This window comes from Netta rufina (assembly GCF_964035555.1).
Source record: "Netta rufina genome assembly, chromosome: 16".
Classification (NCBI taxonomy): Eukaryota; Metazoa; Chordata; class Aves; order Anseriformes; family Anatidae; genus Netta; species Netta rufina.
Genome location: NC_140140.1, coordinates 13,947,215 through 13,962,695, shown reverse-complemented (window position 1 = coordinate 13,962,695; position 15,481 = coordinate 13,947,215). Strand labels below are relative to the sequence as shown.

General features: G+C 36.4%; 1 protein-coding gene across 1 annotated transcript in view; it reads left to right on the top strand.

Moving 5' to 3' along the window:
- The window catches only part of LOC311215459 (death-inducer obliterator 1-like), a 53,083-nt gene that overhangs the window by 10,545 nt on the left and 27,057 nt on the right, over nucleotides 1-15,481 (top strand). The window contains exons 2-7 of the mRNA XM_084296612.1: nucleotides 2,775-2,976; nucleotides 5,407-5,517; nucleotides 5,812-6,718; nucleotides 7,026-7,344; nucleotides 9,633-9,845; nucleotides 10,537-10,759. Of these exons, the coding sequence (XP_084152738.1) occupies nucleotides 2,880-2,976; nucleotides 5,407-5,517; nucleotides 5,812-6,718; nucleotides 7,026-7,344; nucleotides 9,633-9,845; nucleotides 10,537-10,759 (1,870 nt within the window). The 5' untranslated portion in view covers nucleotides 2,775-2,879. The remainder of the gene's footprint in view (nucleotides 1-2,774; nucleotides 2,977-5,406; nucleotides 5,518-5,811; nucleotides 6,719-7,025; nucleotides 7,345-9,632; nucleotides 9,846-10,536; nucleotides 10,760-15,481) is intronic.

Below are 15,481 nucleotides of genomic sequence, written 5' to 3'. Positions count from 1 at the left end.
TCAGTTTCAGGAATGTGATTAATGTGCTGTATTAGGAGGAAGAAGAGAGTAAGTTTATCATGAATGTTCAGTTCCTTCAAATCCAGGTAACCACTTTGTTGCTTCAGCTTACATTTGTCAGAATCTCAACTGCAACTTAATGCTTAAATGGAGAACAAACGAAAGTCATACCAAATTTGGAAACTGTCAAATACCTGTTTCTCTTCCCACGTTTCTGTATGTTGTAGTAAACATTTTTTGAAAATGGTTTGTAGAACGTTTACTTAGCATTGTCAACAGGCTTGTTATGTTTAAAAATGTAATTGTGAGTTAAGGCTTTGTGCTTTTGTTTTCAGAAACTCTGTTTTTCAGCCTTTTTAAAGGCGTGTTTAGCCCATTTTTAAGATGCAATTCTGCAGGAGCTAAATAATAAGTAAATAAGTATAATCTGGACCAAATGGGGATACTAAATAATAAAGGAAAACAAGCATTTTATAGCAAATATGGGTCTTCTGCATTTTTGGTGTGTTAAGTGTAATAAATTTTATGCCTACAAAATTTGAAATTATTTTGAAATTGTAGTTCTATTAGAATTTTTTCCTCTAGGTAATAGAGGTAATAGTAGATAATAAAGGTAATAAGATAATATCCCCACTTTGCCCCCCATGCCCCACCCTCCCCCCAAAAACACATTCTTGAATAGAATTTTAAGTTTTCAGTTATGTTAAAAATAATATGCTAAATTAAAACTGTGTACTGTGCAGCCTTGCCACTGGGTGGGGTATGACTATCAGACTGAAAAATGTATTGAGTTCAAGGAGCCAGAATAGCTCCAGAGAAGAAAGGATGCTGATTTGACTTCTGGAATGCTGTAGTAATACCAGCTCTGTGGCTCAGACCTAACTGTAAAGAGCGTGTTGCGCACGTAGCTGTGCATGCCCCAGTGCTTCATTGTGCACTACAAAATCCATCCTTTCTTTAGACAATTCTTCCTGTAGTATGTTACTGGATACGTTATTCAAACAGGATGCACTTCCTGCATGTTTAAGAAGCACAGTTTGTTTTCAGTTTAATACAAGTGTTGAACAAGGAGTGATTAGCTGACTTTCCCTCTTCCTTCAGGAATATCACTTAAAAATTGCATGATGTGTGATGAGTTGGAGATTCTGAACAGGGAGATTGAAAGGTTATTACAGAGCAGCAGCGTGGAAGAAGGCACTTTTAACTCAGACTGTCTTCAGCCATCAGTGACTGACTCCTTGGATGTAATCACTGATTCAGACAATGGAGCAAAATGCATATTAGAGCAGGTATTCAATGACATGAGATACAGTACTAGGGTCTGTAAGATTAGGTTATTCTGCTCTCTTTTTTGTATATTTTTTTTCCTCCTTTTTCTCCTTGAGTGGGAATGGTTGGCACAGGTGAAGAATGTATATAATCTGTATAATCCTCTCCAGAGAAAGTGCAGAGGTGGGAAATGCTGATGTAGACTTATCTATATAGTCATTTTTTTTCAAAATTTCCATTCCCACAGTCATGCAAATTGCGATTTACTGTTTATCAAATAAGTGATCCACTGATGACAGATCACACCTAGTGTGGGGTTGGTCTTTTCCCTGCTCCCTGTATTTGGGACAGTGATGTGGCAATAGAGAATACCTAGAGATTATCATTGTTTAGAAAGTAAGAAGTGTTTCTAAACAGCAGATTATTACCAAAATCTGTTTTTAATGCTTCAAAACATTGATAAATGTTTCAGGGACTTCCTACACCTAGTACGGCAGTTTCCATGCATCTTTAATTGCACACACAGTCTGTCCATTATTACTGTTCTTTTGTCTCCACCTAATTTACCAATTCAAAAGTGACTTTTCTTATCCCATTAATCTCCCAAATTCTTTTTCCAGTGTTGTGCTAATGGGGCAGACTTTTGGGGGTTTTCCTGCTGATTTTCAGCCTTGTGCTCAGAAGCAAGCAGTCAGGATTCATGTTTGTTTGCTATTTCACATGTGAATTGGGACCCCCGGTCCAAATAGTTTGTCTTGTTCAGGTACTTTAAATAAGTGCCTTGATTCTGAAATGTTTCCCAAGGGTTGATTTTTTATTTTTTTTTTTCTTGGGGGGGGGGAGGTTTCAGATACTAATGTCATCATCTGTTCTTGAAATAAAGCTTTTGAAATGCTCTGTATTGCAAGCCCTTTTTAGTGAAAGGGACAGTGACAGGGAATATTCCTTAATTCAGATACTCAGCCGTGTTTTTTTATTATCCCACCATATAAAACCAGTGAGTAGCCACTTGGATTTAAGTCCTCAAAGCTGTGTATGTCTTCTGTGATGAAATTTAGTACAGACTGGTAGGCCTTCCCTACTGTAAGCCTGGGTATGCCAGTGTAGTTTAAAAGCATTTCTGCATTTTCATTGTACATGCTTACTAAATTTAATTAAGAATGCTTTTAAATACTGGAAATGGAGTAGATTTGCTGAATACAGTTTGTTACTGTTATAAAAGTCTTAATGGATTCACAGTGAATTGATGAGATGACACTTGCATTTTGAATTTGTTTGAAAGGTCTAAACTGTTGGTAAGTGGTGGAGGTGGTTTTTTTTTTTTTTACTTTCACTTTTCATTCCTGGTTCAGTGTCTTGCTGAAAATAGAAAACTGTCAAAAGGGCAAAATAACAGAAGTTGGTTTATAACGTAATGGATACAAAACAATTCCAAGCTTAAGTATACAGTGGTAAGATAAGCTCATAAATACATTGGTGTCTTATTTTGTCTCCTTTTTTTCCAGGTGTCAGCAGGAAAAGGACTATTTTCATTATTTGGTCCTGCTGACAGCTCAAAGACTCAGTCTGGCACTTCTGAATCAGGAAATTCAGCATGTGCTGGAAGGATAATGCTGAATGACTCTGATCCTTTGCTGCCCTCCTCTGGCTCTCCTTTTCATTCGTCTCAAAAGGGAGAAACCGTTCAAACCTCTAATGCTGTGTCAGGTAAAGATATAGAGGGCACTGAAGACACTTATTTTTTTATATTTTATGTGGAATTTAAATCTCAAATTGGATTACCTCTGCCTGTAGCTTTTAGCATTTCTTCATCTTCAAGGTAAACAAAGATGTAGATTTTAAATATTTAATGTTCTGCTCTTCCATTGCAGCCTTTTTCTTATGTGAATATAATTTTTGTGTTGCCCTTAAAACAAATACAGTTAATGTTTTTTTTGGAGAATTTAATGGAATTTCCTATTGGATTGAAACAATGTCAGCTCTTTAATTTTAAGCCTGTAGTACTATAGTAATTTTTGATCCTAACTGAAATGTTCAAATTTGATCTGGAATCCAAATGATGTTCTGGAATCTGCTGTCTTTACAGCTATATGTATAGTATGTCACTAAAATGACTTGAAGTTGCAATTTAAGTTACGTTTTTTAAATATCAGTGTTTTTTACAATTCTCTAGCTTAATTGTTTGCTTAGCGTTGATAGTTATACTTGTTTTAACACTAAATGTAATGATAGAAAATCGGAATTACATTGTAGAGGGATCATGTGTGATACAGCAGAACAGTGATGCAGCTGATGCAATATGTGAAACAAGGAGGCATTTATCACCAGGGTACACTGCAATATTTGGAAGCAGATTGAAAAGCTTGCTAAAAAATGCCTCTGAAAGGTGTAGCTGTAATATATATAGCTTTGATTCTTTCAGCAACCACTGTTATTTAGGAATTATGTTAACGTCTCCATTTGGCTAACCTGTATAATTCTTGTGCCAGGAAGACGCATATAACCACTCCAAAAACATGCGTGGGGAAGAGTTAGTTTTTTTTTGTAATTGTTTTTGAAAGTACTGTTTGTTTATCTACTTAATTGTGGTGCACTTACTGCTGCATATTATAGTCTTACGTGAGCAATGTGATTGTAGTGACAGCAAAACATAGTTTTTGAGTTCTAGGAGAGCATATTTACATGGCATGCAATTCATTTAAAACATTGCCCTGTGGTGTAATACTGACTTTAGTACCTGTTTGAACCAGATGATTACTGAGTACTTGAAGTGCAGCCTAAGATTCTGTATTTATTTCAGTCATTTGCTTAAGTCTTCTCAGATAAGACAGTCTCCTAGTATGCTGGGGGAGACTTCTGAGGAAAATGGGTCCTGGTTGTCAGCACAGACTTTTTCTCTTCCTGTGGCTCCATCTGTCATAGTTGAAGGTTCTTTGATATTTTTTGGGGGTGTCATTCTGGTAGAATGACACACAGGCTGAAAACCTTTTTGTAAATAACAGTATCATGGAGCAGTGTTTATCAGGTTTCATTCAATTATTTTTTTTCCCCAGAGAAATGCTTGAGAAGATCTTTATTTTGTTCTATTTTCTATCATTTTTTCTAGCCAGTAAACCTTGTTAGAGGAGAAATGAGGGGAAAGTATATTGCTTTTATCCTGAATGCCCACCAGAGTTTCTGAAACAATTTAACAAAACAGCAGCTAAACTCTTTAATAAGTAAGATACAGACCTAGTAAAACAGTTATTTCAATAGGGACGGTTCTTTTTTTTTCTCCTGTTTTGACACTTAGTCAAAGAATAATCAGTTTTGGATTCTAAACAGCGATAGCTTAGAAATTCTGTAAGCTGGCTGTTTCTACTGTGTGTTTTATCCTACTGTAAGCAATCAGCTCACCTTTCTAGCAGAAAATGTTATTGGTACCAAGTACCAACCTCATCTTTAAAAAAAGGAAACATGTCTGCACTGTCTTGATAACTCCTTGCTCTGCTTCATGGTCTTGTTCTTCTGGCACTGGTGCATATGTAGTTCCTGTGCTCCCCTGTGGAGTGGAATTGCTACAAGTTTTTTTTCCCAGACAAACCCCAGAGAACAGGTTCGTACTATGAAGGAGTTTTTGAGAATTTGAATATTCGTCCACAAAATAGTGTGCAGATGCATCTGTTTTCTGATCTTGTAAGAGGTACAATAGCATACTTCTGCAGTAACTTTTTTGTTCAAATCTATATAAAAATATTTTTTTAGCTATTATGAAAGCAACTGAATAAAGTATGTGTTTAGGGTTAAAGCATACATGCTGTGCACACATTAAACTTGACAAAGTTGATTTTATTGATGATTTAAGATAATCAAAATAAATTGCTTGGCTCTTACTGTTCAAAGAAAAAGAAATACCAGAAATGCTAATGGCTCTTTAGTAAAACATGACAGTATAGTGTCCAAACCCGTATATTTAAAGTTTTGTTTTTTGAAGGATTTCAGTGAACTTTTGTTAGTATTCAGTGACTTTAGTGGCTTGAAATGAAAGTTAGATATTTTGCTTGCTCTTTACAATAAACTAATGAGTTTGTCAGAATACTTAATTACTTGGGCTATGAATCTTTTTGAATCTAAGCTTTGTATATTGTTTGTCTTCAGCATTTCAGGGTGGGGAGAGTGGTGTCTGTACTATGGAACAAGCTGTAAGTTTACAGCCAGCGTCATTGGAATCTGAATCTAATACTGATAACATGGAAAACAGTTCCCCTGGTAAGATTTCATCTTAAATTCAACAGAAAAATATGCTTATTTGTCCATCCTGTACTATACGTTTTTAAATAACTAGTTTGTGGCAGTTGGATTATTTTGGCACAGCATTCAGTGATATGCTTACTTGCCACTGCTGCAATATATATGCACAACAAAGTATTTTATCTGTTTTCAGATAAAATGAGGTGGAGGTGTTTGTATTTATTACCACAAATAAAATAATACTATGTTGGATAAAAAGTGTAGGAAAAACATCTCTCACCACAAATTCAATAACTATTACCTTGTTTTTAGCATCAGCTTTGGATGAAAAAGGTGAGCAAAGCAATGAGGAGGAACAAAAAACTATCAAACCTACAAGCAAAGAGTTCAGGAAAACCTGGGGTTTTCGAAGAACTACAATTGCCAAGAGAGAAGGTGCAGGAGATATTGATATGGACTCCAGTGAACAACAGCCGCAGCAGCAGCAACAAGGCTTAAACCTCAGGCGTAGTGGGCGACAACCCAAGCGAACAGAAAGAGTGGAAGAATTTCTTACAACAGTAAGACGCAGGGGAAGGAGGAATGCTCCTATTGCTTTGGAAGATTCAAGTGAACCCGCATCCTGTCCAGCCACAGATGCTGAAACTGCTTCGGAAGATAGCATTGAGAGTGCTTCTGATATGAAACCTGTGACTCGGAGGAGTGTCACTAGGAGTAGTAAGGATCAGAAAGGCTCTAAAAGCAGACGCACAAAAGATGAAGAGGAGGAGGAGGAAGAGGAGGAGGAGGAAGAGGATACTTCTGATAGCGACAGTGATGGGTTAACACTAAAGGAACTGCAGAATCGACTAAGAAACAAACGTGTTGAACAAAAGCCTGCTCAACTGACACTGAACGATATACAGACCCGCCTGAGAAAAAGACCTTCTGAGCAAGATCCTACAGAAACAGGTGATGTCCAGCCTGAAAATCAAGTTAAAGCTGAATTACCCGTCAAACAGGAGCCTGAGATTATAGATGGCACTGAGGTTGCAAGTCAAGTTACTGTGTCTGAGGAAAACACTGAAGATCTTCAGGTTGAGAAGGAGATAAAGCCTACTGTTGGAGTAAAAGGGGTTACGGACGAAGGACTTGAAGAATTGCCCAAAGGAAAACCAGAATCTGAGATTTATGACCCCAATGCACTGTATTGTATCTGTCGTCAGCCTCATAACAACAGGTAGGCAAGATTTTCAACTTAAAGTGCAATGCGAGTAGCTGGAGTTCTTCTGTGATTGGAGAAAATAACCCAAATTCCATAGCTTGCTTTTTGGGTTTATGAAAATGAGCTTTTGGGTTCATTGGAAGATTTGGGGGGTGGTTTATGAGAAATATTTAGGAGGGGGTCAACTAATGAAAACAAATGAACAATGAAGCAAAACAGTGTACTGATACCTTAGCATGGCAAAGATCTGTGTTAAAATACTTGTCAAACTTTAATTGGCATATTAGTTCCTTATGTTTCACTGTTCCCTGGTTCTTTTCAGGTTTATGATTTGCTGCGATAGATGTGAGGAATGGTTTCACGGTGACTGTGTGGGTATCTCCGAGGCTCGAGGGCGGCTGTTGGAGAGGAATGGTGAGGACTACATCTGTCCAAACTGCACCATTCTCCAGGTGCAGGATGAGCCTATTTCAGAAACAGAGCCGCAGGAAGATAAAGGAAGTCAAATAAATGTGGATGGTACAGAATTCACAAGCATTGGAACAGTTGAACAAAAGTCTGTTGAGGACCAAGGGATCAAGGGTAGGATTGAAAAAGCTTCAAATCCAAGTGGGAAGAAAAAACTCAAGATATTTCAACCTGTAAGTATTGTAATTGTTCATTGTTGTTCATATTCCTCAGAGTACTTTGAGGCAGTGGCTTAACTTGTATAGCAGTAAATCTGATTTTTCTTTATAAAGCTAAATATAAAGCTGAACAACCCTCTAAATATTACTGTTCAGTATAAATTCATCCATAGATTATCACTGTGGGAACTAATTAAAATTAAGAGTGTTTTGAAGTAGGCGATTTAAAAGTTTTGTGTAGGTGTAAGGAAATGCCATACTACGTTCTGTATGGTATTCTGATTTTTTAAGAATATTTTTAGAAATCAAATTATGTGGTGGTCTTTTTTTATGGAAAAAAGCAGAATTTTGGACTGGCTTATTCAATCTTTAAAATCTCAAATACTTTTGGATATCTTCCAACGAGAGTGAAAGTTTTTACTTAACATTGCCAAGCATCTCTCTTAGAGTTAATACCAACTGTGCTAATACCAACCTTTGTAATTCCAATTAGTCTTTGAAGTTCTGATATTTTCAGTCCTGATGCTGCTTCAAGTTGTTAGTATGTAGGGAATTGTTTTACACTGCCTTTTGGAAGAGTAATAAAATGTGTATTTCAAATGATTGCAAATTCTGGCACAAAATATAAAATAAGCATAAATTTTGTAATAGTAAGTTCCATGCCCAGTTCAAAATACAGGCAAAGAAGCTTCTTCAACTCAACACACACAAATTTAAAAACTTTGTGCTGCAGTCATCATCTTTGTATTGCTGAAGCTACTGTAGTAATGACGTTTTTCTTTGCTCTTCAAGGTATATTGAGAGGAACACTTAATATATTTGTTGTCAGAATGCTATAGCTATTCATATTTTTTCTGTATTAATTTGTTCTTTGATGCTTAATCTTTGAATTTTGACATCATATCCAGACTAAATCTAAAGTTAGGTTGTATCTGGATTATCTTTGGAGAAATCTTCCTGTTGTACAAACATCTACAATAAGTTTATGGGGGAAAAAAACAGTTTAAAAATCAGAACTGCTGATATCAGCACAATAAGCTTAATGTATACATCAGAACAGTGTGAGCTTAATGTATAAATATTTACTATTTTAGGATAAATGTGGGGGAAACACATTCTCCAAAAAGTTTTTAATAAGTTCTGTTACTCCTGAGTAAATTAGGAGTGATGGCTGAGTTACCTGAAGTTTGGGTGCTGCCTAGGGCACAAGAACTCATACTTCTTTCTTAAGCCTCACAATTAAGTGTATACATGATGCAAACGTATTCTAAAGCATGATCTTCAGTTTCGTGTGAAAAATCCCAAACTTTTTTCAGATCACCGAAATTAACACTGTCTTACTGACTTCTGAAGAAAAAATAACCTATATAAAAATTAGCTTTTTCTGAAAATATTGCTGAAATACTCATTTTGATAATGACAAATTGCAGTTTGTGGATAGGGGAGAGACTGCCTAGAGCTCCAGCAGTTTTGAGTATTAGGTCAATTGTGTAACATAGTTGTATAACATTTTTGAGTAATCTAGAAGATAGAACAAGTGATGCTGAAGGCATAATACATAGAAGGTGGTGTGTTGGAACTTAAAGAGTTCTTAAGTATTTCTAGACTTTGAGCTCATGTACTCTGGCTTTTAAGGAATGTTTTATGATTTGAATCTTAAAATTGAAGACGAACTCACTGCTTAGTATATAACATTTCAAGATAAATTGGGAGTAGTGGTGAAGCAGAGGAAAATACAGACTCTGAATTTCTCAATGTGTAAAAAAGTATTAGGCAATGGCAAAATTATGTAGGAGAATGGTTGTGTTTGTCAGCTGCAGGCTGGTAATATTAACATTAGTAAGCCTCTTGAGCAAGAATTACCTGTACAGCCCAGGCAGAGTGCTTCCCTCTGCATGTGTGCCTGGTGGAGGGCAGCTGCTGGTGGTATAGAAGCAAAATGTGTTTTAGAAACCTTGCTCTTGAGAAAACCAGCTCTGTGTAATTGAGGTTTCTCACACAGTGTTGAGGATCAGCAAAAAGCTTTTGTGTGCTTATGGGATCTGAAAATCAACCTCCATTAGTTTGCTGTTGTGAAACAGTCACTTGAAAATACAACTCGGTCTGAAAACACTGTTGCCAGAGTGAAATCCTTGCATTTGTGTGGGTTGTTTATGGTGTCTCAAGAACAAGCTGCAATTGTGCAGGTCGCTGATAGTAATAGCTGTGGTCTGCACGTATGATATGTAAGTTCTTCTTGTTTGAAAGGTATTTTTCTATCACTTCCTTTTTGAAGTTTGAACTTGCTCTGCTTCAATCTGTAGGTGATTGAAACTCCTGGTGCATCAAAGTGCATTGGTCCTGGCTGTTTTAATGTGGCTCAGCCTGATTCTGTGTACTGCAGCAATGACTGCATTCTCAAACACGCTGCAGCCACCATGAAGTTTCTAAGTGCAGGCAAAGATTCAAAAACAAAACCTAAAGAGAAGGTCAAATCGAAATCTGAAAAACCCAGCATGCCAAAATCTCAGCTGCAGGTAAGCTTATGTTCATTATCTGAAACAGTTGTACTGAAGCACAGTGGCTTATTTCTGTGCTCTCCTATTTGAGACAGACAAAATTGCAAAGTCCTGCATTGAAGAGCTTTCTTACTAGTTCTCTTGCCTCTTATGGAAAGAGCATTGTTCTGACAAAATGTTCTCCTGTCACTTGAAATTTTAATAGTAGAACCTAGCTAGAGGTGATTTCTTGAAAGGACCTTCTAGACGATAGCATGCTTTAAAAAAAAAAAAGTTAATAAAATATAAGCAGTACAATATTTTACTTTACGAATTATTTTTTCTTTTTTATTTAATTCCAAATTACTAGGTTTGGGGCAGTAATTTGGAAACGCTGTGAATCATAAGCCAACACGTTACTGTATTACATCTGTGTTTTGGAAAGCAAAAAGATGAAATTAGAGCCTCTTTTCCCTTTTGAAACAACTACAGAATGACTGGTAGTTTTTCAAACAAAAATTGAGAGAAAACAGTTGTTTTGAGGTTTTAATTTTTTAACCTTTCTCTGCTCCTGAAGGTACAATGTGTTACGTTTTGCTTTAAAAGCTAGAATGTGAAAATGCTTAATTTCAAGTGGAGTTTACTATAAAATAAATTTGTTTACCTATATGTAACTGTTTGCAAAAACACATATGTGAGCATTAGTAATTGATTCTTCTAATCACTACAGACAGGTACTAAACCTCTTTCAAACCAGAAGAGACCATATCCCGAGAAAAGAGAGATGACTGTGAAGAAGGTTTTGACATCTACCAAGACTGAGGCAAACACTCAACCTTATGCTAAAGAGCCAGCAGTAGAAAACACCACACCTTCCTGGGCAAGCGATCATAATTACAATGCTGTAAAGCCTGAAAAGACTGCTGCCATTTCATCTTCACTGTTGTTCAAATGTATGTATCGCATAGGGATATTCCTGAATAATCATTTACATTTTCTTTGAATACCCATCCATTCTTGGCTCTGCAAGACTAGGGAGTTTAGGATATTTTTATTTTTGCTAAATATGGTACAAAACGTCTTTTCTCCACCTTCAAAGATTCACACACACAGATGCACGTAAATGGGAAACACATGTTGAAGTTTCATTTGTATCATATGACAGTTGTATGGTTAAGAGCCTGTCAGTCTACCCAGCTGATTTGTGGATGCAAACTTCATGCTTAAGCTTTAAATTTTTCCCATAAAGACAATAACTGTGTATGATGTGGAAAAGGTAAGTATTGTTACGTTCGTGTGAAGTTTTAAAAAAAGGTTGCACAGTGTGCACCTTGAATCAGCAATTGAGTGTACTAATTTGAACTGTATTTTTGTGATTTAGATTTGGCACCTTTCTCTCAGGTCTTGCATTTTCATTGCTAGTGCCGAGAATGAAATCTTCGACGTGGTGTCCAACAATACTTTACACTTCTGCAAACAGCTTTTAACTGTCAAGTATGCTCCAACTCTTCCTGCTGCTTTTCTTCCTTACATGAAATAATTTGAGGACCATTCTTTAATTTTAAGTTTGGGGGGAGGCAGTACTTTTTTTTTCCTTTCTATTTATATGATCATACTTCACACATTATCCACACACGCAAGAACACATCTTAAGTGGGTATTAGGCAGAAATATTGCCTTGCATATTTTTGCAGGTTTTGAATAGCATCCTTGTAACACACACAAAGGTAAGTAAATACTGCTTTGTATCCTGAACAAGTCTTTCTGATAATGACGTGTTTTGATTGACTCCAGCTAAGTATTTTGTGACACGGTGATGAAACGTCAAATGAAATCTTACATTTCACGTTTACAAAACACATGACCTAGTATTTTCTCACTCAAAGATGAATGAGTTCAGAATTTCAGATCGCCCAGCTTTCTTAGCCACACTTGAGCCAATTTTACTTCTAGAAATAAACAGTTACTAAACACTAGTAACTGATAAATTCATAGATTATACTTATCATTAAGATTAGATTTTCTAGGTGTGTTTTTAAGGTAGGTGGTGATCCCTCAGTGTTTATATTGTTCAATTTACTACTCTAGCATATACCATACTTACACTAGACCTGTTTTAATTTATTTACCCAAATGAAAAGTTTAAAGGGTTATAAATTCCCTGCATTGTTTTGTTTTATTGGCTACTTAGGCCCTATGCCTCTTTCTATAATGAACTCTTAAAACACATTTTTATAATTTTGCATTTAAAACTTTTTTTCTAAAAAAACTGTAGCTTTATCATTGGAAACTGTAGCGTTTTAAATGCATCGAACTAGTGGGGGAGAGAGATCTAAACGAAACTACAAGGGCTTATTTTGCATGTGAAATTTTTATCACGCTTTCTATATATAATTACAGATGTCAGTGTAACTGTATCACTTAAAATGCTCTTATTGCTATAGCTTATTTTCCTTGGAGACAGGAGTACAGGATTTGAGGCAAAGACATCGGTGGGGTTTTTAATTTTTAAAGGGTTCTTAAATTTTACAACATGGAAGTTGCACAGATTTAAGCAATTTTAATAGAAAATTGGACAACCTTAACTAAATTTTTAAATTAGTGCAAAAATCTGTGTCTATGCTAGACTTCAGTAATTAATAGAAAACAACCTAGTTCGTGTGATGAAGATCTCATACCAAATGCAAGGAAGGACTTCAGATTGCTGTTATTAAGGTAAGCTGCACTGATATGTGGGGACTCTGTACCACACTACTAAATTACCAAGTAAATTATGTATGTATTCGGGTAAAAAGGTTTTCCTGCCTCATCGATTGGACAGGTGTGGTCTATAATAATCTTCTTGAAAAGCTGCTATTGCATCTTCTTTAAGAGTATTCTATAAGATATATTTAACAAATTTTTATTTGCTGTTCAAGACATAGAAGTTACAGCATTATGGAAACTGGGGGAGTCATCTCACCAAGTATCTAAAAGCCACAACTCCAAGGTAGTGGTAAAAGAGAAACGCCTTCAGTGGGTGAAACAATTTATTTTAGATAGTAATCTTGTAACAGCGCCTCCCTGCTCAGAATTGCTTACTTCTGAGCATTGATGATATAAGATACTTAAACTGTCTAGTTCAGACATCTTTGGTGTCTAAGCTCACTCAGTGGACTGAAGCTCACTTAGAGGAGGCTAAGGGTGGGATTCTTCCATACACAGTATTTCTAAATATGGACTCTGTTCCCAGAACTTAAAGCCATGCTCTGCAAATCCTTATTTATGTGACCTCAGGCCCTTGTTAAGTGAACTTAACATGATTTGCCAAATTACTCTGGAATACTTTTTCCATTAGTCAGTATATCATGTTTCATGCATGCATTTATTTTATACATCTACTGTGTACTTGTCAGATACAATGTTGTTCTTATATAAGACAGTAGTTTTAAATTGGAGAAGGAAGAAAGTCACCTCATTTCTAAAATTGTTCTTGGTGGCGAGGGCATATAGCAAGTATATTTAAATACACACCTGACCACCAAGCCCCCTTTTTTTCTCACCCGCTCTGTTTTGCATTCAAAAAAAGAGGTGCAAGTACTGTGCAGTTAATAGCAACACATTTCTGTGTCAAAGGCTGATTGCAGTGTCTTCACCAAAGAAATACTTGAAAGACATCTGGATCCAAATCCTTCCCAACATCTCCAGGAAACATGAATTGTTTTTTTCTCTCAATTTTTAAAAGAAGGCAGAATACTTAATATTTAAATTGTGCAGTCAAGTCTTACAGACCACTCTTAGTGTTTATTTTGCAAAAGATTGTTAGAGAGGGAATTGCATCTCACGTTTCAAATGTGGTGGGAATGCATCTCAATTTCCGATAGCTTTTTTTATAATACTAAAAAAAACATTCTGAAGGAGTTGGAAAACTCTTTCTTTCTGCTGTAATTACAATTAACCAGAAGAAAAGGCTTTGGCAAGCTATTGAGTGATTTTGCAAAGCAGAGCACGGTGCTGGCAGATTGGGAAATGCCATTGAAGAATAGTAAGTTTCTCGGCTGCTATATACAAAGAGTGGGATGCACACACAAGGCATTGGTTTAAAGAAAAAAGTTGTGTGCAATGCTTCTAAATTCTGCATTAAACTTCTGCAGGAAAAACTTCCAGTAGCAATTCAAAAAACTTTCAAATGAAAGCTCTTCATGTGGGTAAGGGAATGCTTCAAACATTCACCTTTTCCCTTGTAAAAATAAGTGGTTGGACCGCTTGTTGATGGAAAGGTTTGTGTGTGTTTGAAGCAGTTGAGTTCAGGTTTTCTGGTTGATAGAAAAACACTTGGAGAAGAGACTTCCTATGTTTTTCAGTTTTCAACTGTCAAATAGAAGGCAGCAGCAAATACATCACCAGTTTAAGATAGAAAATGAATCTAGAAGGAGAGGAAGATGATAGGAGCTTGCAGTATCACAGTTTTTAAACTAGCCAGTCATAAGCACCAAGCATTCATGTTTGTGCTTGAAATCTGTTTGAAATTTAGCAGGCTTATCCTGTTAGACTTAAATAATCAGCTGACTATTAAGTCAGGTGTTAAAGCAAATCTTAACTACCTGTGTTTATTGGTAAAACTAGTTAAGTGCACAGGGGAGTAAACAGGTTTTATTAGGTAAACACATCTGATGTGTATTTTTTTCTTACTGTTCTTGTGGTAGAACTGGTTGAGTAAAAAGCTTTTTGTTGCCACAAACTTCTGTTTAAGTAAACAGCTAAACAGTATGGGCTCATAGCCATCTATTGTCTGATTTCGAACTAGTATTTGATAACATTGTTAATGAGTGGGACTTTAAGGGGAAGCGTTCCATTAAGAAGATAAAAGTACAGTATTTGCAGTGCTCCCCGTTTTACAGCAGTGAATTAGGGAGAGACAGCTTAATGCTGCCACCTGCTGGAAGTGAGGAGGTGCGGTTTGGAGAGCCCTACCTCTGGTGATACAGTCTTGGGTTTTGCTACCCCTTCAATTTTCTTCATTTCTTGTGCAGTTCAGCTTTTTCTGTGTCTAAGACCTTTTGATAATCTGAATGATGTTTTCTTGTATAATTAATGATCCCACATTCAAAGGGCACTCGGACTGCTTTGTTCGTGTATACCTTCAACAAAATACGAAGACTTAAGCATGGCAGTGCACTCATACTAGGAGCCCATCATCAGAAAATGTAATGTGCGTACAAAAATGATAGGATTATAGCATACGTAATTCATGTATTTTTCCTTCTGTGATTTTTATAATACAGTACCAAGACTGGAAAGAAAGAATGTATGTGACCAGAAAGAGTACAGGGGGAAAATGTAGTATACTCAAGACCAGAGGAACTATGGCTCAGGTGGTAGAAAGCTGTAAATACTACTGTGGAAAGAAAAAAGTAAGGCCATTTCTGCACACAGACTGGTGCTGGTTTAATGCTTACCTTCAGACAAGTTTGTACTGGCTTAAGTTGTGACTCCTCAGTTTAGCGAGTGCGAGTGGTTAAACTTGTATTGGTTCAGCTGAACTATTACAAAAGTATTTTACTTGAACTGAGGAGCTGTTCTTAAGTCATGAGCCAGTTTGATTGCAAGGACTGACGGTTGTTAAGCTTGATGCTTCTGTTTCAGTGGGAACACTCCCCTGTAGGATAACTTAGCGCATGCTAAGTTCCAAATTA